The 21,306-nt window shown below is 41.2% G+C and overlaps 2 protein-coding genes across 16 annotated transcripts in view; one reads left to right on the top strand and one right to left on the bottom strand.

Moving 5' to 3' along the window:
• The window catches only part of TLR5 (toll like receptor 5), a 566,717-nt gene that overhangs the window by 151,099 nt on the left and 394,312 nt on the right, over positions 1-21,306 (top strand). The window lies entirely within an intron of this gene.
• Positions 1-21,306, bottom strand: part of DISP1 (dispatched RND transporter family member 1) — a 211,117-nt gene that overhangs the window by 9,831 nt on the left and 179,980 nt on the right. For 13 of the 15 annotated variants that reach the window (XM_049868010.1, XM_049868005.1, XM_049868017.1 and 10 more), the window contains 4 exons: positions 12,069-12,192; positions 11,148-11,275; positions 10,507-10,604; positions 7,116-7,213 (listed from right to left, as the gene is read on the bottom strand). In XM_049868010.1, coding sequence (XP_049723967.1) covers positions 7,116-7,213; positions 10,507-10,604; positions 11,148-11,275; positions 12,069-12,192 — 448 coding nt within the window. Of the gene's footprint in view, positions 1-7,115; positions 7,214-10,506; positions 10,605-11,147; positions 11,276-12,068; positions 12,193-14,247; positions 21,304-21,306 lie in introns of those variants that run through there. The other 2 variants (XM_049868019.1, XM_049868018.1) reach the window with 2 other exon arrangements.

Below are 21,306 nucleotides of genomic sequence, written 5' to 3'. Positions count from 1 at the left end.
GACTTATCCCAAAACAAAGTGACTTATAATCCCCTCGCTGTTGTGTGCCGAGTTGATACTGATTCACAGCAACCCTGTAAGACACAGGAGAGCTGCCCCATAGGGTTTCCTAGGCTGTCATGTTTCAGAGAGCAGATTGTCAGGTCTTTTCTCCTGTGGAATCACTGGTGGGTTCGAACCACCAACCTTTCCGGTCAGCAGCCAAGTGCTTAACTATTGTGCCACCAGGGCTCCTCAAGGCCCTTTATTGGGATTACTCCTGGGGGGCTGGGGATGCAGATAAAACAAGATTGGCCATGTGTTGAGAGCTCTTGGAGCTGGGTGAGCTACACACGGAGATTCATTATATTATTCTCTCTACTTTTGCATGTATTTGAAACTTTCCCCAATAAAAAGTTTTTTTTTTTTTTTTAAAGATACTCTATTGGAGTTAAAGAAAAGCGAGCCAAAAGGATTGTTCGAACGCACTAAAATAACATTGACTTTAACACAGACTTAATTTTTAAGCTCCTTTCTGAAGAGCAACAATTACTTGGCATTCCATAAAACAGGATAATTCGTATTTGATTGTTTCCAGGTAAAAGACATTCACGTATGCTAACTTGGGGAAAAGTGAGCCAACTAAGAAATAACAGGAAACCCTGGAATAGCATCTCTCTGGTTTTCATGGCAGATAACAATTTTACCCCACAAAGAAATAACATGCAAGTCCCTGGGGTCAGCCTGGTGAGCTGAAAGGAAGGTAATGCATCCCCGATGCCTGATGGTTTTCAGATGGAAGAAGATGAGTTGTATCCATTATAAAACCCACTATCAGCTAGAAGGAATGCAGCTGCTGAAATAACCAAGTGCCAAGGGTAAAGGAAATAGGGCTGCAAGCTAAAACTGGGAAAGGAAGCAGAGGAGTCTGTCCTTGAAGAACCTTTTCAAATAACAGCAGGGTTTTTTTTTTTTTTTAATGCATATATTTGAACAAAGATTAAAAAACTGAACATGATAAACACAGACCAAACACTACTTTGATGGCTGCTATCAAAAATAAATGCTCGTAGTAAGTCACTGCGGAGCCAATCCTCAAATTCAAAGGTGGTGTTGGCTGATGCACGAGCTCTGGAAAAAGTTTTAAAAGACTCTTTGTGTTGTTGTTAGGTGCCATTGAGTGGATTTTTAACTCACAGCGACCCTGTGTGATGGAGCAGAACTGTCCCATAGGGTTTTCTAGGATGTGGTCTTTATGGGACCAGACCACCCAGTCTTTCTCCTATGGAGCTGCTGGGTAGGTTTGAACCACTAACCTTTTGGTTAGCAGCCAACTGCCTAACCGTTGCACCACCAGGGCTCCTTAAAGGACTCTTACTGGGTGAGAAATAAGGACAGTAAAAGGATGTCGTGACTGATACTCTTTAGCTAACCTGAGTTGGCTACCAGCAGCCTGAAGCTAAAGGAATAGAACTCAAGGAATTGTCTACGTTTTCAGGGAGTAAGGCTATATGTTCCCATCCATCGTCCAACCATTCATCCATTCAAAAGAAAAAAATATTTGCTGAGCACATATAGAAGGTAAGTAAGGTATAGTGTGGTCTTTGCCCTCAACACGTTCAGTGTGGCAGGGAAATCAGACAAGAATATAAATAATTATAACTTCATAACTGAAGTATTGTTTTATGTATAAAAGCCTATGAGAACGGAGCAGGGAGTGCCAATGTGTGGCACTGGAAGTCTTTGATGATCAAGAAGCTAAATACAGAGGCGGACATTGTGGGGCTTAAAGAGACTGGCAAGCAGATATATCTTCATGTAGACGGCAGCTATATATTTTTGCCATATTTTTGGAAAAGGGATTCAGGGGAATAATTTCGAAATCTTTGAAGTTTATAAAAATAAAACCAGGGTTAGTGAGAGCAATTTCTTATGATTCTCATGGGGGAATACAACCCTTCTAATTCACAAATTGGATGTTTAGGGAATCATTTTGCTCATGTGGTTATAACATGTCTTTGTGCACGCTCTCCTCGTTAGGCAGTCGCAGGGGTGGAGTCGGCTTAAAATAGGGGGTAAAGGAAGAGAAGAGAGAAAAAAAGAGAAACAAGCCAAGTTTTTAATGAAACCTTGATTTCTAAAACCACTGGCTAAGGCGGAGAAATTTTAAGAGGCCAAGAAAAGGAAAAGGCCCTAAAAATTAAGCCCCTCATAGCAGGTTCATTTGACTGCTGGATTCTCCTTCCCCATGTGTCAACATCTTAACAGTTTAAGGGGAGCCTTGGAAGGAAAGAAGAAAACAAGAGCTCCACAGCCCTCTTTAAAACCAGGATTGGGAAACATATTTCTGGGGTCCTGAAAGATCTGAGGGGATCCCAGCTGTCCACAAAAGTTACCTTAGTAAACAAGGGTCTTGAGCACCAAATTTCAAATCCATTTTACAAGCTGATTCCTGAAAGCCCTAACTTCTACAATGTGCAAAAACTAAGAAACAGGGTAAAAGGTCTCCAGCAGAGTCTAGATGAGGAGAAGCTCCACACCTCTGGTTACTAATCACTGTCTGTCCCTCAGGATGTCAAAGGGCAGGAAGAAGTAATTAAGATCAGGGGAATCAACTGAAGTTCCTTTTGAGAGAATCTAAGAAAACAGAATTTCTGTTAGGAGAAGGACAACGTCATCAGAAACAGAAGCTATTCATTCACTTTGGAAACCGATGCTTGCCTGAATTACGAGTCTAAGTGGCATGTAATTTAAATGGAATCTGGAGTTTGAACTAAATGTGCTGTAAACACCAGCAGGCGACAACTGAAACATCTGGTCTCAATGAGATAGTACGCTGGCTGGAGTCAGCCCACCAGCAATTAAGCTCTTCTGCTCTGTATCATTTTGTGCTGTCCCATTCAACTTGAGAGTTGTTAATAATCAAGTGCTTAGGTACAATACCTAGGATTGGAGAGAAAAAAAGGCAAGGCTGCGAAATAGTTTAAGGACACAGTTTGCTCAAACCACCATAACAAATAAAAATCCTACCAGGGTCTTAAGCTGAGAGACTTAAAAATGGTCCAGTGATAACTTGAAATCTGAACTGTAAACCACAGTTTTTACTTCAAGATACCAGATGAACAAATTACCTCCGTGAAAAGTTTATTATCTGGGTTCACAGCAGAGTTTGAGATTAGAATACAAAGGTATCTGCAATTGGTAAAAATAGTGTACAATTTTCCCTGCTAAAACTATAACCATAATCTCCTTGAGGCAGAATTGGAGTGTCAATTATGTTTTTATTCACTTGTTAGGGTGGTCTATAACTGACCATTCAGAAAGATGTCTTGGTTCTAAATTTTCACAAGACCACAAAACTACCCTCTTCCCAATTAACTGCCAAATCATACAGGTATGCTCTTCATCGTTAACCTGGAAAATATGCTTGCCATGTGTCATGGATTGAGTTGTGCCCCCCCAGAATACACCAAAGATAAATAGGCCATGATCCCTAGTATTGTGTGGGTGTCCTCCATTTTATGATCTGATGTAATTTTCCTATGTGCTGGAAATCCTAATCTCTGCCTGTGGTTAATGAGGCAAGATTAGGTTTTGTGAAAGATTAGGGTGGGATGCAACACTTTTACTCAGGTCACAGCCCTGACCCTATGTAAGGGGAGCTGCCCTGGGGTGTGGCCTGAATCACCTTTTATCTTACAGGAGATAAAAGGAGAAAGAAGCAAGCAGAGAGATAAGGACCTCCTCTACTGCCAGGAAAGCAGAGCCAGGAGCACAGTGCATCCTTTGAACCTGGTGTCTCTGTGCTTAGAAACTACTAGACCAGGGGGAAGATTGATGACAAGGACCTTCCCCCAGAGCTGACACAGACAGAAAGCCTTCCCCTGGAGCTGGTGCCATAAATTCGGACTTCTAATCTCCTAGACTGTAAAAAAATTAATTTCTGTCTTGTTAACGCCATTTGCTGGTGGTATTTCTGTTACAGCAGCTCTAGATAACTAATACACCATGTTCTTGCCAGGGTTTACAAACTTGATCTCTTGACTGTCCAAGCCTTATCATGAGCCCAGTAGGAATACTCGGGCAAGCAGGGTACATCTATTCCTTTAGATAGTCTAAATTTTACTAATGCATCAAACGAAACCATTAGAAAGCCACATACTTAGATTTCACTGTTAAATCCCTTGTAGAAATGCTTTTGCTGTAACACTGTCCTGCTATCAACCTACCTGAGATGTTTTACAAATGAGCTGAGAGTCAATACTGCACCTCTTGGAAGCCTGCTGCTAAGAACTTTGTATAGAGCATCACATAGTATTCTTTTACGAAGGTTATGGGAAATGGTTCTGTTTTAGTATGAGAAAAGCTGTACTTCTTCTGGAGAAAAAAAAAAAAAAAACTAATTTGTTACCTTACTTCTATGACTTTTGTCATTGATTGTTTATTCTTTTTTCTTCTGGTTGCCAGGGAGGTTAGAGACAAGTTTGCGGCTCCCTACCAGTGATGTACAAGACTGTGGGGTATGCATTTTATGTAAGTATTATCCTTAGGTTTCTTATTTTCCTTTCATATAATTCATTCAACTTATTTATCTTATCTTTGGTGAATGCCTTTTTGTAAGCTCCTCAGTAGGCTGATTTTTATAATGTGATACACAGAGTGATGAAATAACACACTGCTTTCGTTTACAGAAGTTATAATGGCACAGTACTGCTTATCGACTTGAGTCTTTGAGTCCATTCAGAGTCTAAAATGTACTCAAAGAATAAACTGCTGGCTCTTAAAAGATACTTATTCCAGGCCATGATGACTCTTAAGAGGTTTATTGAGTGGGAAATGGCAGGTAGAGTAAAATGCAACAAAACATGGCGGTGGTGGCGGTGGCGGTGGGGTTAGCGTCTTCATTATGGAAGAGTAAAGCGTGGCAGGTAAAGCACAGACCTGAGTTAGACTTGGCTGGGTTCAGATTCTGGGTCTGCCACTTACCAACTGTATGAGCTTCTCTCATCTACAAAATGGGCAAAACAGTAATATTTAACTCGTGATACTCTCATGAGGATTAAATGAGATAATTTACTAAAGTGTTTAGAACACTTCCTGGCATATGGTAATACTCAGTAAACAACAGCTATTAACCATCTGAGTGAATTCAATCACGTCAGGGTATTCAGGGGAGGGAAGGTCTGAAGGTCAACTGCAATGGTAGAATAACGAGGATTAAAAAGTGCAGGAGTCAATGAACTATTCTCATTCAAGGTGTGTTATAAAGTAACCAGACTGGCTTAATCTCTCATTTGTTAAAAGGTGTTATAAATTCCAAGGCCACAGGCTAATGGTGAGACAGGTAACCCAAAAAACCAAACTAAGCCCGTTGCTGTCGAGTCAATCCTGACTCATAGCGACCCTACAGGACAGAGCAGAACTGCTCCATAGGGTTTTCAAGGAGTGGCTGGTGGATTTGAACCACCGACCTCTTGGTTAGCAGCTGTAGCTGTGAACCACTACGCCATCAGGGTTCCCAGAGAGATGTAAAGTACCTAGTATAAAGTCTTGCACATAGTATGCACTCTGTAGACATTTATATTTCAGAGTCAACTTTCTATTCCTGGCCCCTGAATAATGAAGGATAGCCGTAAAAGAAAATAAGGCAAATACAAGTTAAGGAACTCGGTATGTTTACAGATGGCGTGTGGCTCTGGTTGATTTGGAGTTGGACAGAGAAAAGATGACACGGAAAACCCTGATATCCCAATCAGTGGGAAAGCTATTTTCAAAATGAACAAAACAGCCTCTCGGAATGAAGAGTAAAGTCAGGCGATATGGGAACAACTAACTAGGTGACGTGGGTAAGCCTTTAGTTCTCAGAAGTGCTTGTGTATCAGCACGGTGATAAGGGTTACCTCTAAGCGTCCTTTATACCTACTATTCCACTGAGATACCCTGTGGATAGACCAAAAGGAGCCCTGGTGGTGCAATGGTTAGTTAAGTGCTAGGCTGCTAACTAAAAGGTTAGTGGCTTGAACCCACCAGCCACTCCATGGGAAAAAGGTGTGGCAGTCTGCTTCCATTACAGCCTTGGAAACCCTGTGGGGCAGTTCTATTCTGTCCTATAGGGTCGCTATGAGTGTCGCTATGAGAATCGACTCAACGGCAGTGGGTGGGTTGACAGACCACGTGATTTTAGCAGGTAGTCATACTAGCTCTTAGCAGGGCACATTATTGGACTTTTAACTAAACAGTGACTTTGCCTCTTGGAGTTACGCTAGGAATACACTGAGTTCCTTTTCTGCCTGGTTACTGTGCTAGGACATCAGATAGCAGCCTCCATTTTGAGAAACTGCCCCTGGAGACACGATATTGACAGCTCTTCCAACCCCAGAGGTGAACTTCATAATTCCTGGTGCTAACGTTCTTTGGGCTCCAGAGAGACTCAGAGAGGTAGGGCCTGTCACCTTGCACCCTTCTGTCTTGTAAAGCAGCAAGACATTTAGAGCTCACGGCAATCTGGGTTGGATTACTCCAGTCATTTACACAGATACTGTATTTGTGTCCTTTGATGTCCCCTTCCCCAGCCTGGGCCCTAAATTTTCCTTTGAGGCTGCTGGCCCAAATGACCCACTGATTGCCAGAGAGACAGGCTATTAACTGCATAATTAAGACGCTAAGAAATACAGGGAAAACGTAGATCAGTTCTTCCTTCTGGCAAAAAAGTGAGAGCACCACAGAGCGAGAGCAAGTGAGCAAAGGTGGCGGGGTGCAGAAAGAAAGAAAATAGAAGAAAAGAATGAGAAAAAGTCTTAACTACTATCCTGAACTATCCTGAAAAGAAATATGCTGTGAAATAAAAAAAAAAAATTTTTTTTTGAAAAAAGACCATTATGGAGAGAGAACGCGAGTGGGAAAGAGAGAGTACTTTATTACAAGGAAGACAGTATGTTTAAAGGGTGGGGAAGCACAGAGACACTTTGATCCTGGGATCTGAAAGAATGCAGCGCTGGCCTGCTGGTGTTTACTCTTCGGTAGGTAAGCCACTTAAGTACTTTCATCTTCTGATCAGATACCAGGGTCAGCAGTAAAGGAGTCTCAATAATAAACCCTTATTTGTGGTAAAGAGATTTCAGTGTTACTTTACATACCCTCGAATTATCTACATTGCACATTGATTTAATTGCAGGCAAATTCCACAGTGTGTCCCCTCCAGCTGAAGTAAATACCACTCTGGAATATCGATCACCTGGTGATATGAAAAAAGGAAAGAGGAAGATTTATAAATTATTCATTTATTTCACAAGACTCAACATCCAGAAACAATTTAAATGGGAAATCCACATGGACAATTCATTAGCAGTGGGGAATCTTTTCCTTCCATGAATTCCAGGAGAAAACATTAAAAAAAAAAAAAAGTAATGCTATAATATTACCTTAGCTCAAAGCGCTTCTCTACTTATTGCATCTTAAAATCATAGGGATTATATAACAAATCTATTTCTGATCAGTCTACAATTAGGAGGAATAATCCAGAACTTTCAGCAGGAAACTCAGTGCCTCACAATTTCAGAACACGCTGTAATAATGGTATAGAAAAGCAAAGAATGATGCACTAGGGAATATCAGGAATGGATTATATGGATGTTCTTTTTGGCAGCTAACTAGAGAGGAAAGACAGGCGATGGATTTCAGCTGACTACAGAACGCCGTCAGCCCCATAGACACAGCCCACACTTTGGCAGAGTGCATGGTCCCTCTGGAACACCAGAGTCTAGAAAACTTATTTTGAAAATCAGTTTAATATAAACATGTTACTGAGTAAGGGAGTTATGTGACACACTGCAAAGAACATGGTCTTCAGAGTCACGCCTGGGTGTAACCCGGTCCTCCCATTTACTGGCTGTGTGACCTTACGCACCTCTTAGCTTCTTGGAGTCCTGGTTTCCTCATCTATAAAATGGAAACAAGCAACATCTACCTTTAATAGCTTTGAGGATTAAATGAGACAATAAAATTAAAAAAAAGGTGCTCAGTACATATTGTTCCTGTCTCCTCAGTCATTAAAGAAGACTACGAACCAAGTAAAACAACACAGATTAATTTTACATTATCTAAAATGTCTAATTACAGTAACAAAGAAAATCCATCTGCAAATTTATGATTAAAGCTTTATTACATAAGGTTTTATTCATAACCAGGAAGTTTTCTTAAGTAAACTCTGGTGTTCATCAGATGGCTACTATCTTACATTGATTTATTTTGGAGAGCTAAATAAGCCTTGTGAAAATTAAAATATTTTAATTTACATAGAGCTAGTAATAGCTTTAGTCAAGGCAGAACCTAATACTTAGTGACAAAAACTTAGTGTTGATGACTGAAATACAAACAAGACTTTACTTCATGAATTTGCTAACGTTCTTCCTGGTTAAGATATTAACTAACATATGTTGGTTAAGAGATAACACACAGTAACTTTGAGAGAAATCAATAGACAGAACACCAGAGTTCAACTTCTCTAATAGAGTAAAACCTGGGACAGTCAGAACGTGGAAACCTAGCAGAGAAGGAAAACTCAAAGTATCTTCCAGTACAGGTGGTCTCCGACTTATGACGAACCACACTTATGACCACCTGTTGTTTTTTGCACACATTATCGTTACTAATATGCACTGCATACAATATTGCAGCACGCCATTTGCTGATGTTATCATTCTTATGCCAGCCTCCAAAGGCAGATAAAGACCGGATTTATAAAGATACTGATAATAAAAGGCAATAATAATGAAAACTAAAAAAAAAAAAAAAAAAAAGTGAGGTACTAGACTTTGGTTAGAACCAACTTACAACAGAGTTGTCGTAAGGGAACCCCACAGTAAATCGGGGAGCACCCGTAATAGAGTGGCAGAAAAGTAGTAGGTCTGTACCCTGTCAAAGGCAAAAAACTTTCGAGACCCGGAAAAACAAGGCATTCTCATCGAGTTCTGGCTCCACGTGTTTCTGAAGAGAAGAGGCAGAAAAAGAAACTTGTATTGCTTCCTGGGATTAGTACAAGATTCTGTCTTTTAGTTTTTCTCTCTATATTACTATATAGTGAGTCAGTGTTCACAATAAAGACCTCGAGGCTTGGCAACATCAAGAAACATCAAAAGATCCAATTAGGCCCTCTAGTAATCCAACAAAACACACATTCAAGAGGGCTTTTCGACAACAAGACAGACAGAAACAAAAAGAGCTTTAATGTTAATATTTAGTTTGTCAGAAGCTGCAATTATCCACAGCCCCTCGCTCCTAATCACTAAGGCTAATCAATGACTTACATGCTGATGATGTTAGTTGCCAGAGTCGATTCCAACTCATGGCGACCCTGTGTGTGCAGAGTAGAACTGCTCCGTAGGGTTTTCAAAGCTGTGACCTTTTGGACGAAGATCGCCAGGTGTGACTTCCGAGGTACGTTTCGGCTGGTCCAGTGCTTGACCATTTGTGCCACCCAGGGACTCCTTATACACGCTTGTACAGTGAACCCTGTGACAGCTAGAACTTGACGGGACTGCCTTGTTTTTCCAGGTCTTGCAAGTTTTCCGCCTTGACAGGGTGCAGTCTTAGCACTTTTCTATTGCTCTCTATTAGTGGAAAATATTTGCATTTTCCTTCTCTGACGGGTTTCCGTCTTACACAGGTTTTGGCTTTCGCAGGTTTTACTGTATTTCCTCTGGGCCATGAGCTCCTTCTCCCCTGGCAGCTGCAAATTGCTCAGGCTGACTCTCTAAGCTACAACAAATTTTGTTTAGCCTGTACAGCGCATTTGTTGTCAACATTTAGAGACCTGGGGAGTCCACGTTAAAACTGGGGTTCCTGGTCTCTGGGAAGTTCTTGCAACTCTGGGCCCTCACTTCTGCAGGACCACAACCACCATCACCTCCTACTGTCTTATACCCAGCTAGCTTCACTCACTCATGTGCCCTGAGGCATTCAAGCTTTGGACCCTGGACTTTATTTTTGTTCATCTCTTTATCTCTAGTGCCTGGTGCTGAGGCAAGCACATCAAAACCTGCTGCCATCAAGTCCATTCTGACTCATAGCGGCAGGCACCTAGAAGGCTCTTAATCCATGCTTTTCCAATGAAGCTAAATTTTAAAATGATATTTTTGATAATACAGATTATTTCAGAGTTCAGTAAAAAAAAAATGGACTTATTACTTGATCTAGGACATCTTTTCAAATAGTACAGGGAATTTTAAAAATAGTTTGAAATTTGGGGAAAGGCAAAGAATTTTATTAGATTGATATCTTCCTTAGAACTGAATATAACTCGATCATCTCTTTCTTATTGATTTTTATTGTAAGTAAATAATTCACATTAGTACTTGACTGATTTCATCAAATAAGGAGTAATTAAGCTAAAATCTCCTAAAACAGGACAAAAACCATGAAGCTGTGTCAGTATCTGTCACATACTCCTATCAGTCTAGATTACAATCCTGCTCAGTCTTGAAGGCTAGGCAACTGGGGAGGGGTTTCCTCATCTACGAAGCCACTCACTTGGAACGTCGCAGAAAAAGCTGTCTTTGTGGAAGTCCCAGTCAACGGCTCTTTTCTCTCTTTCATAATGATCATCGGACCATCTATCGTCCCGATGGCTGAAACGGAACAATGGTTTGGTCTTTAATGAAGCTCTCGTTATTTCAAGGCCGATAAATACACTGCTAACAGCACGTCCTCCAAGCCAGGGCCTATTCAGCACTTGATATTAAGTTGGAAGGGTTAGACAGAAGCAGCCAACACTATCATCTCACTTCAGAAAAAGAACACCTCACCTTTCCACCCTAACACAACAAAATCCTAGAAGACAGTGCCAAACTAAACAAATTCAGTGGCAAAAAATCTTGAGCCACACATTTTTATGTTTAATATTATTGCTCAAAAAAAAAAAAAGAAAGAAAGAAAAACCAAACCCGTTGCCATCGAGATGATTCTGACTCACAGCGATCCTACAGGACAGGGTAGAACTGCCCCATAGAGTTTCCAAGGAGCACCAGGTGAATTCCAACTGCTGACCTTTTGGTTAGCAGTCATAGCTCTTAGCCACTCACACCACCAGAGTTTCCACCATTGCTCAGGCAGTGTTTAAAAGTGAAATTCATTAAGCACCGCTTCGTCTAAAATTACATTTAAAAAATTACCTTTTGGCTTGCTCATCTGCATATTTAAAAGGATAATTTGCTAATGTTGCTTTGTAGCCGGTATTTTTCACCATGTTGTTCCACGTGACCAGTCTTTGGCCTATTGCAGTCCCTCTTGGTTCAAAACCCTAAGGCAAAATATTACAGATTCCCATTAGCGTAACTCATTTCAGGCTAGGTGTAGCTGTAATAACAGCTTGGGAAAGCAATGTCAAGGTGATGCATAGTTTTCGAGAGAAAATGAGACATTCCTCACAGCTACTCCAGAGGTGAGCTGCGTTAAAACAAGATGACGTGATAATGATCACCTATTTACTGCGACAGTTTTGATTCTTTGTTGTGTTACATGTCTCAGAAAAGAGGAGAAAAGCTTATCAGAAGCTGATCTTTCTAATTCATACACCTAAGCATTTAGTCAATACTTATTACTATGCTATACAAATTAAATTGTTATGCATGTCAGAGTGTTTTACAACGTGTGTTATTATCCTTGAAGCAAATACATTCTTTTCCTGATCATTCCACTTCAGAGTGCTCATCATTAGTTAAAAACAGACTCTACTGTTAGGAATACTGAAATTCTTTTAACTGTTTTTAGGGAAAAAAGACACTCAGCCTTTAAGACTCTATGAAAACTTTTATAGTATTCAGATTCTCCAACTCTTTAGCGTAAACATGAGAACCAAGAAGCAAAATCCCCAGATTTTTGATGGCAAGCAAGTTCCCTAACCCTGAAGGGCCTGAGAATACAGGTAAAAGGCATGTCTTTAATTTTCAGGGAGTTATACACTTAATGATGGCTGCAGGAGGCTTTAAAAGAAATGGAGTACACGCAACACGTATTAAAATACCTCATGTTTTGAGATGATTCTGGACTAAAGGAACGAGAGAAACAAATTCCTCTGGCTCAGTCGTCCTTACCAGCAATGGATCCGAGAAGTCAGGAAGCTCTGGCACTAATACTCCAACCAAGGCACAGACCACGATGAACACGGTGCACATGCCCAGGACCACCACCGGCCAGTCGGCTATCAGGGCTGCATAACTACAGAAGCGGAGAAAAATTACAAAGGCCTTTCAGAGGCAACACAGAGTGCTTTGAGTCCTAAGAGAGCAACTTTTTAAGTCATTATTTAGGATCTAGTACAGGTATTTGGAGTCCCTGGGTGGTGCAGAGGGCTACATGCTTGGCTGCTAACCAAAAGGTTGGTGGTTTGAATCCCCTCAGAGGCACCTCAGAAGAAAGGCTTGGTGATTTACTTCCGAAAAATCAGCCATGGAACACCCTATGGAGTACAGTCCTGCTCTGACACACACAGGGTCGCCATGAGTCAGAATCGATCCAAGGTTTTGTTTTTTTTTTTGTTGGTACAAGTATTTATCAATAAAAGATCTAATGTGATTACGAGTATTTATATGTAACTGAGGTAGAAATTTACAAGATCACTTTTCTCATTTTTTTTTTGTGAAAAACTAGTAGCAGTCATATGCCACAGGCTACTAAGTCAGAATAACTTCCATGTCTAACAAGTAACATTTTATAGCTCCATCTATTAAAAAAAAAAAAAAAAAGAACATCCAAAACTTTGTCAGTGGAAAGAAAAGTGAACATAAATTTTAACTGAGGACCCATCCTCCCTCCAATCTTTTCTAGAGGTTTTGTTTTTCAGGTTACTCTTTTTCTTCACACTTTTGCTCTATCAGTTCTTGAAAAAGAACTCAGTCTATAAACACATTTATATAGTGTAAGTCTTAAACAAACAAAAACAATCCGAAGCAAAAACTTCCCACAAACCTATAACCTTCCTTCTAGCTACCGTCCTTTCGTCATTCCCTTCTCAGCCAAGATTCCTATGGGAAGCGTACATACTCCCTGTCTCCATTTCCTCACATTCCATCTGCTCTTGAAAAAAATGATATATACATAAAAACACAGAAACTACAAAAATACAATGAACATATCCATTAGACTTTGAGTTCCATGAAGGCAGAAGTTTGTGTGTTTTGTTTATCGCTGTATCAGTGCCCAGAAGAGTAATTTTTAGATAGTGTTCAATAAAAATCTATGGGCTAAATGAACAACCACCTACATACTTGCCACTCTTTCACTCTCCGGCCCACTGCCTCTTACTACCGGCAAAAACTAGGTGCCAAGTAGTTGATTCCGAACCCGTGTGTGTCAGAGTAGAACTGTGCTCCAGAGTTTTCAAGGGCTGGTTTTTGGAAGTAGATTGCGAGGTCTTTTTCCCGTAGCGTTTATGATTGGACTCAAACTTCCGACTCTTAGGTTAACAGCTGAATGCACTAACGATTTACATCACCCAGGGACGCTCATCTCTTCCTAAGCCTCTGCAACTCCCCTCTGTGTTACCGCAGCCTACAATCAAGCCCCTTTTTTCCAGTTGCACTTCCCAGCCTCTCATTTACTACCTTCTACTGAACCATCTGTTTCTGTGCCCCCCTCCAGAAGGTCCTGGAGGGCTGGACCATTTTGTATTATCCTGATATTTCCAGGCCTTGATATGAACTGAGTAGCCAATAGAAACTGACTGAACTTTTTCTAAAATTCAAAATGTATTATGCCCACTTCAGCTTTCTTGAATCTTTATTAGAAGGGGGAAAAAAGAAAACATTTGTGGGCCTTTACTGTCAAATTCTCAACAATGTTAGTTTATTTGGCTGCTGTGACGGCAATTTCTGGGTCACCTGAAACAGGCTTCCTACTCATATATTTGTGCTATTTCTTCAAAATCATACTCACAGCTACAAATGAAGCTGGCGGCTCTAAATGCCATTCTGGAAAAAGTGAATGTGTGTCTCTAGGAATAGACTGCTGATTTTGTATTCTGGTCTCTTAACCTCAGAGATTTGGGTTTGTGGGGGAATTTACTTCAAGCTACAACTGTAATCAGGAAACTTAAATATCCCATGTTTACGCTTTACGGGAGCACTGGCACAGGCATTTTTTTCCTTCTTGTTCCTTTAAAGTCATCTTAAGGAAGTAAATACAGAATAATAGTGACATTTACTGGAGCAGCCCTGGTGGTGCAGTGGTTAAAGTGCTTGGCTGCTAACTGAAAGGTTGGAGGCTCGAACCTACCAGCTGCTCCGTGGGAAGAAGATGTGGCAGTCTGCTTCTGTGAAGTTTACAGCCTTGGAAACCCCATGGGGCAGTCCTACTCTGTCCTGTGGGGTTGATATGAGTCAGAAGTGACACGAAAGCAGGAGTAGTGGGTAGTGGTAACACTCGCTGAGTGTACCAGTCACTCCTGTGCTTTACACAGGTTCCCCCTCACTTAATTCCTACAACAACCTTATGAGAGGAAACTGGAGCACAGACAGGTTAAGTAACATATTCCAAGTCACAAAGCTAGGAACCCAGGTAGTCAGGTACTAGAGTCTGGCCTTTAACCACTATGCAATCCACTCTCTCATCAAACACAAGAGAAATAACAGACATGTGGGATAACTAAACTTGCCTCAAATGTCTGCTTCCCCAGGTTGACCTTTAAAAACTAAACTCTTGTGCCACACCAACAGTTTATTTCTCTACGTAAAATTACATCAGTTCACAGGACTCCACGTTTGAACATTATTCACTAGACTGCAAATTCCGGATTCCAAAACTCATTAAGGAAAAATTATGCTAGTTAAGATGGAATAACCTTTTAGGAATAACTTTAAATGTAAGGAAAACACATAAATCATCGCATGCTGATTGTGGCCGTGCAAACATAAACACCAGTGGTCAGAAGCTTTCCCATTTCTAGAACACGCCCAACGCAAAAAATATTCCCACATATGACTTCCTCCTCCACCAAATGCAAACTGAGATGAAAGCCGCTGGTTCTGAGGCAACAAGGGCCTTTGTCTCACTGGACATTTCAGGGTTTCTATTTTTTTTCTTTATTCATTGCTTCAGCCTTAAAAGAGTCCTTTACATTTTAGACCTTTAAATACCAGCTCTCTGAAATGAAAATGGCCCCAGACTTACATAATTACTCATTATACTTTATTTTACATGGATCACTTTTCTTTAAAATGAGACTGAAGTTATGCATTTTTTTAACCTATAAACATGTTATCAACAGAAGAGTGGCGGGTTGCAAATGATGAGGTTTTCTTTCAGGCTGTGGTTTAATTTACCCATAGAATGGCTTTTTGTTTTGTGTTCTTGAAAAATCTGCACACACGTGCCTCGCCCAGCAACCTTACAAATTCTTTCAATAATTGCTTTTCTTCTTTGCAAACATTTGGTTTTGATTTGACAGTGCTGCTATGCACCATCTATGTGTGCTGACTGCATATGGAAAGTTTATGGCATGAGTGGTTTCAGCACATTTCTTCCAAACACTTTTAGCCTCACTATAATATAACAATTCCACTTCCTCACCCAGCAGATGTTTCGCTCGCTAACCTTTCCTAGAAACCGTTCACACTTAAGAAGTGGGATCACCATCCCAAGTCCATGAAGCACCATGGGGGGCCCGCAGTTATTCTGAGGATGTTTCACTCAGATGTGTTTCTCCAAAATGCCACAAAATCTCTAAGGATATTTCTGCTCCTCCGGCCATCTCTGCTATCGCGTAGCTGCGGGCACCGCACGGGCAACAAGTTTCATGCACAACGTGAGATCCAGACAGTAACTGTGATATCAAGATAAAAATTTAATAAGACGGAACGATCAGAGAAGTAAAGAAAGTTACAAACGGCCTGTAAATCTTACCGCCGTATTTCTTCGAAGCACCCTAACTCCACTCCCGGGGTTCGAGGCATATGTTCTACCTCAGGTTCCAAGAATAAAGTCCCTGCAGATTATTTGAAAAGCGGACCACACACGCATCAGACACATCAGAACACTTTTAACGAGACCGTTTCCTTTACTCTGACGTGCTCTCCTGCATACCATGGGACATCCGTCTTTCATCCCGCGACGCTGACTTTGGGCACCTTTAGACACCACCGCCACACCATTGTAAATGCAGCCCCCCTCAGTAAACCTGGGGTGCAGGCCGGGTCCCCACAGCCCCACTCTGTCCCAGATGCCTAGGGTAGGGCCTGAAGCTCTGTCCAGTATAAATGTTCCCATTGTCCCAAAAGGCAAAGCACAGAGATCTCAAGGACTCATCCTCCTTTCTGACAGCGAGATGAAACAGAAGGAGCAGGGTGAGTGCGCGTGCTGGTGGGTGAGCTCTGAGCTGGCATGCAGGCTGCCCGACAGCCTGGCCAGGGTGTTACTGCCACGCTAGGGTTTTCGTGCTTATACCACGGAAGTCCCTCAAATACACTCGTGGATTCTCAGTCAGGTTATTATGGATTTACTGTGGAATGGATCAGAAAGAACTGGTAAAGAACCTCAAATTCCTAAACAAACAAACAAAAATCCCCCAAAACAGGCTTGCTGGAGTGGTTGAGACTGGAGGACTCCCTGAGACTACTGCCTTGAGAAACTCTTCAAACCTTGAACTGAAACTAACCCCTGAGGTTAACTTGTAGCTAAGTAACAGACTGGCTCACAAACTAACGACTATCACCTGTAAATACTCAGCTCCTTAAAATAATCAACTATATGAGACCAAACAGTCAACAATTACTTGAAAACAAGGATGAGACTGTGAGGGGGCAGGGAAACTGAAGGAAACGGAACGATCAGGATGGAAATACTGAGAATGCCCACGCATTGTGAAGAAGGTAACGAATATCACTGAATGATTTGTGTAGAAGTTGTTGAATGGGAATCTAAACTTCTGTATAAACGTTCGCCAAAAACACAATATTTAAGAAAAAAAAGAGAGAGAGAAATAACGGTTAAAGCAAGTACAGCAACTGCCTTACTGACCCCACTTATATTAAACTGACACTAAACGGGGGCCTGCTGTAAGGGGGCCATTTGTATTACAACACTCCCTGCCCCTCAGTGTGTTTTTCAAACACTGACACCACTGCTGTGTCTTTCCTAGTTCTGGCTGTTATGGTATTTTCAATGTAAAATTTATCTTTTACTTTTCATTACTTCTGAATTTCTCAAATGTAAAATGTTGTTGTTGTTATGGGCCATCGAGTGGATTCCAATGGAGAGTGACCCCATGTGACAGAGTAGAACTTGAGACATAGGGTTTTCTAGGACGTAACCTTTACAGGAGCAGATCACCAGGTCTTTTTTTTCTTCCAGAATCTTTGGGTGGGTCTGAACTGCCAACCTTTCAGTAGGAGCTGAGCCCTTAACTGTTACACCACCACGGCACCTCCAAATTTAAAACAGCTTTGTTCTTGTTGTTGTCAGGTGCTGCTGAGTTGGTTCCGACTCATAGCGACCCTAGGCACAACAGAACAAAACACTGCCTGGTCCCGCACCATCCTCACAATTGTTGCTATGTTTGAGCCCATTATTACAGCCATGTGTTAATCCACCTCGTTGAGGGTCTTCCTCTTTTTCAATGACCCTCTATCTTACCCAGCATGATGTCCTTCTCCAGGGATTGGTCCCTCCTGATAACATGTCCAAAGTATGTGAGACAAAGTCTCGCCACCCTTGCCTCCAACGAACATTCTGGTTGTACTTCTTTCAAGACAGATTTGTTTATTCTTCTGGCAGTCCGCAGTATGTATATTCAATATTCTTTGCCAACACCGTAATTCAAAAGCATCAATTCTTCTTCGGACTTCCTTATTCACTGTCTGGTAGCCTGGCCTTTTTAATTCTTCGTATTAGGATCTAGACCTAACACGAGCACTGCACTTGGTCAGCATGAAATAAAAAATGTGAACATTTCCTTTTCTCTATGGATTCACACAGGGGACGCCAAGATAACTTCTCAAAAAACCTTGCTTTAGTAAGTATACTTAAGCTCAACCTACCTTAAAATAGTATTTAATTAAGGAATACCCTGATTTCAAAGATGTGTTCTCTGGTTTGGAGTCTCAAAGAAGAAGCCAAGTTTTCATGAAATCTGTTTTTAGATCAGTCTCTCACTCATTCCCTAGTGAGCCCATCCCACCTCCCTGAGCACCAGCATTCCCATCTAACCATGGGAATGCGTGTGTAGGACGTGCTTCAGAGAACGGTTTAAGCCTCTTTTATCAGATACTTAAAAATTGGATTATCTAGTATTGCCTAAAAACCTGCTTAAAAAAAAAAAAAAAACGTTGCCATCAAGTTGATTCTGACTTACAGTGACCCTATAGGACAGAGTAGAACTGCCGCATAGCGTTTCCAAGGAGCGCCTGGTGGATCTGAACTGCTGACCTTTTGGTTAGCAGCCGTAGCTCTTAACCACTATCCTACCAGGGTTTCTCTAGTATTGCCTACTGCTTAAAATTCTACATTTATAACTTGACTGATTTATACCTCAGTTTTACCAAATCTGTAATACTGGCCAAATAATCCTAGTTATCAATATCTTAAATGACTATGAGAGCCAAAGATAAATTGACACGAACACTGGGATTTAAAAGTTTAGGTTTTATTCATAAATTTCAAAGATCTTCTACTGAAATTTTGTTTTCTGTACCAGACTTATGAAGTTTCCTCTGTTTTTATTTCTTTTTAGTCTTTATGTATTTCTCATTTCTCCTTTTGTACTAGTCTTTGAAGAAGCAGCTCCTCTACTGTGCTCTTGACTTGTCTCCGGGATGCTGCTCATCCATTCACTCATTTCTCAGCATTTGCCGAGCGCCCTCTCTCTAGCTCGAGTTTTCATTGCTTTCTTTTCTGATGCTTCCTTCCTTTGGTCTATACAGGCTCTTGGACACCAAGGTCTCTCTTAGCTTATGAAGATTTTTTTTCCCCTTGCCCTTTGCTGCTTTTCTCAAAGCACCCTTCCCTTCTGAGCCCAAAGCCATGTTCCTGAGTGCATAAGGTGCTCTGGACTCGCTGCCTTCCACCGCCAGACCGACCACTCAGTTCCCGACCCCGTGCAGCCTGGCTTCCGCTCCTGTGACGCCTCTGAAACTGTTAAAGTCAACTAACTGGTCCTGGTTTGGAGCCCCGGTGGAGCCCCGGTGGAGCCCCGGTGGAGCCCCGGTGGAGCCCCGGTGGTGCCCCGGTGGAGCCCCGGTGGTGCCCCGGTGGAGCCCCGGTGGTGCCCCGGTGGAGCCCCGGTGGTGCCCCGGTGGAGCCCCGGTGGTGCAGTGTTAAGAGCTTGGCTGCTAACTAAAAGTCCGGCAGGTCGAACCCCCAGCCGCTCCTTGGGAACTCTGTGGGGCGGTTCTCTCTGTCCTGTAGGGTCGCTGTGAGTCGGAATCGACCGGACGGCACTGAGTTTGGCTTGGGTGTTTTATTCTTGGTTTCCGTATTCCTGGACCTGTGCAATATATAACACTATTAACTACTCCTTTCTTTCTAAAAATCTCTTCCCCCTCGGTTTCTTTCTGTTTCCCTTAATTACTCTTCCTTATTCCTCTTGTCCCTTAAGAGCAGGCATTTCAAAATGTTATTAATCACAACTTTTCCAGTGGCATTGACTCTTTAACTTTAGTAGAAAGGATGACTGAAGCTTGAAAAATGTCACAAAAGAATACAAAAATGGCAGACATGGATCTTGCCTCATAGCTTGACAGGTACACAAATACCTACAAAACTAGGTGTCTTGGTCATCTAGTACTGCTGTAACAGAAATACCACAAGTGATGGCTTTAAAAAAGAGAAATTTATTTCCTCAGTAAAGCAGGCTAAAATCCAAATTCAAAGAGTCAGCTCCAGGGGAAGGCTTCCTCTCTCTGTTGTCTCTGGAAGAAGGTCCTTGTCCTCAATCTTCCCCTGGTCGAGAAGCTTCTCAGGTGCAGGGACCCCAGGTCCAAAGGACGGGCACTGCTCCTGGTGCTGCTTTCTTGGTGGTATGAGGTTCCCAGCTCTCTGCTTGCTTCTCTATCCTTTTAACCTCTTGAGAGATAAAAGGTGGTGCAGGCCACACCCCAGGGAAACTCCCTTTACATTGGATCAGGGATGTAACCTGGGTAAGAGTGGTGTTACAATCCCACCCTATTCCTTTTTAACATAAAATTACAATCACAAAATGGAAGACAACCACACAAGCAATTTGGTACACACATTTTTTCAATCCATGACACTAGGTAAAAAGAGATACATGTCCAATTCACAAAAAAAGGTTCTGTGAATTCAATGAATAGATTACCTAAAGCTGGGGTGGGAAGAAGCTGTATTTATATCTGCATATATTAAAATGAAGCAATTAACACTTTAAAAAAAAAACACCAATCTAGTAATAGAGAAAAAATACACAAATCTTCTCAAAATGCAAAATTTTCAGTTATTTGAGACATGGCCTTATTATTTCTAAAAAAAATGGAAATTCATTTTCTTAATATGTCGTATTTACTTACATAATTCTCCTTATCTCTCTCATATATATACATACATGTATATATGTATACACATGAGAGAAAGAGAGCGAGCACACAGTGCTTAAGAGCTCGGCTGCAAACCAAATGGTAAGTGGCTTGAACCCACCAGCTGCTCCGTGGGAGAAAGATGTGGCAGTCTGCTTCTGTAAAGATTACAGCCTAGGAAACCTTATGGAGCAGTTCTACTCTACAGGGTCACTAGGAGTCAAAATGGATTCGATAACAATTGGTATGTATATAAATATACATAGATGTATGTGTGTATTTGTCAAAATTACAGGGGAGTTTGTATAAGAACATCTGATGAGACTGTATTTTTTCAGAAACTTTTATCCATTAAAATTTGCTTTTCTGCTGAAAAGATAAAAAAAAATTCACATAAAAGAATACTGTCTTAATAAAAAAATATGGTCTCAAAAATGTTAAAAAGAAACACAGATAAACCACTAAAAATAAACTGACATGAATTCAAATCATGGCAGCTGGCAGAACGGTCCCTCTCTCTTCACAAGACACTGAGAAGTCGATCTACTACAAGATGGAATGTAAAATAATTAGCCAAATATAAATGATTAAACGCAAATGAAATTTAAAAGCTAGAAATCTACCTCAAGATTGAAACCCCTTTCAGAGATAATAGGATTCCTTAAGCAGCCAACTCCAAGGAAATTTTTCTTTTCCTTCACAAAAAATAAGAACGGGGAATCTGGAAACAGTAGCAAAACGTGGGAAAAGTACTAGAAGGGAAACAGCATGCAGGTAGGTTTATTATTTAATAAGATGACCCAGATCACTT

This window comes from Elephas maximus, chromosome 24 (genome assembly GCF_024166365.1).
Source record: "Elephas maximus indicus isolate mEleMax1 chromosome 24, mEleMax1 primary haplotype, whole genome shotgun sequence".
NCBI classification, from domain to species: Eukaryota; Metazoa; Chordata; class Mammalia; order Proboscidea; family Elephantidae; genus Elephas; species Elephas maximus.
The sequence above is the reverse complement of the archived record's forward strand: the minus strand, read 5'-3'. Positions and strand labels throughout refer to the sequence as shown.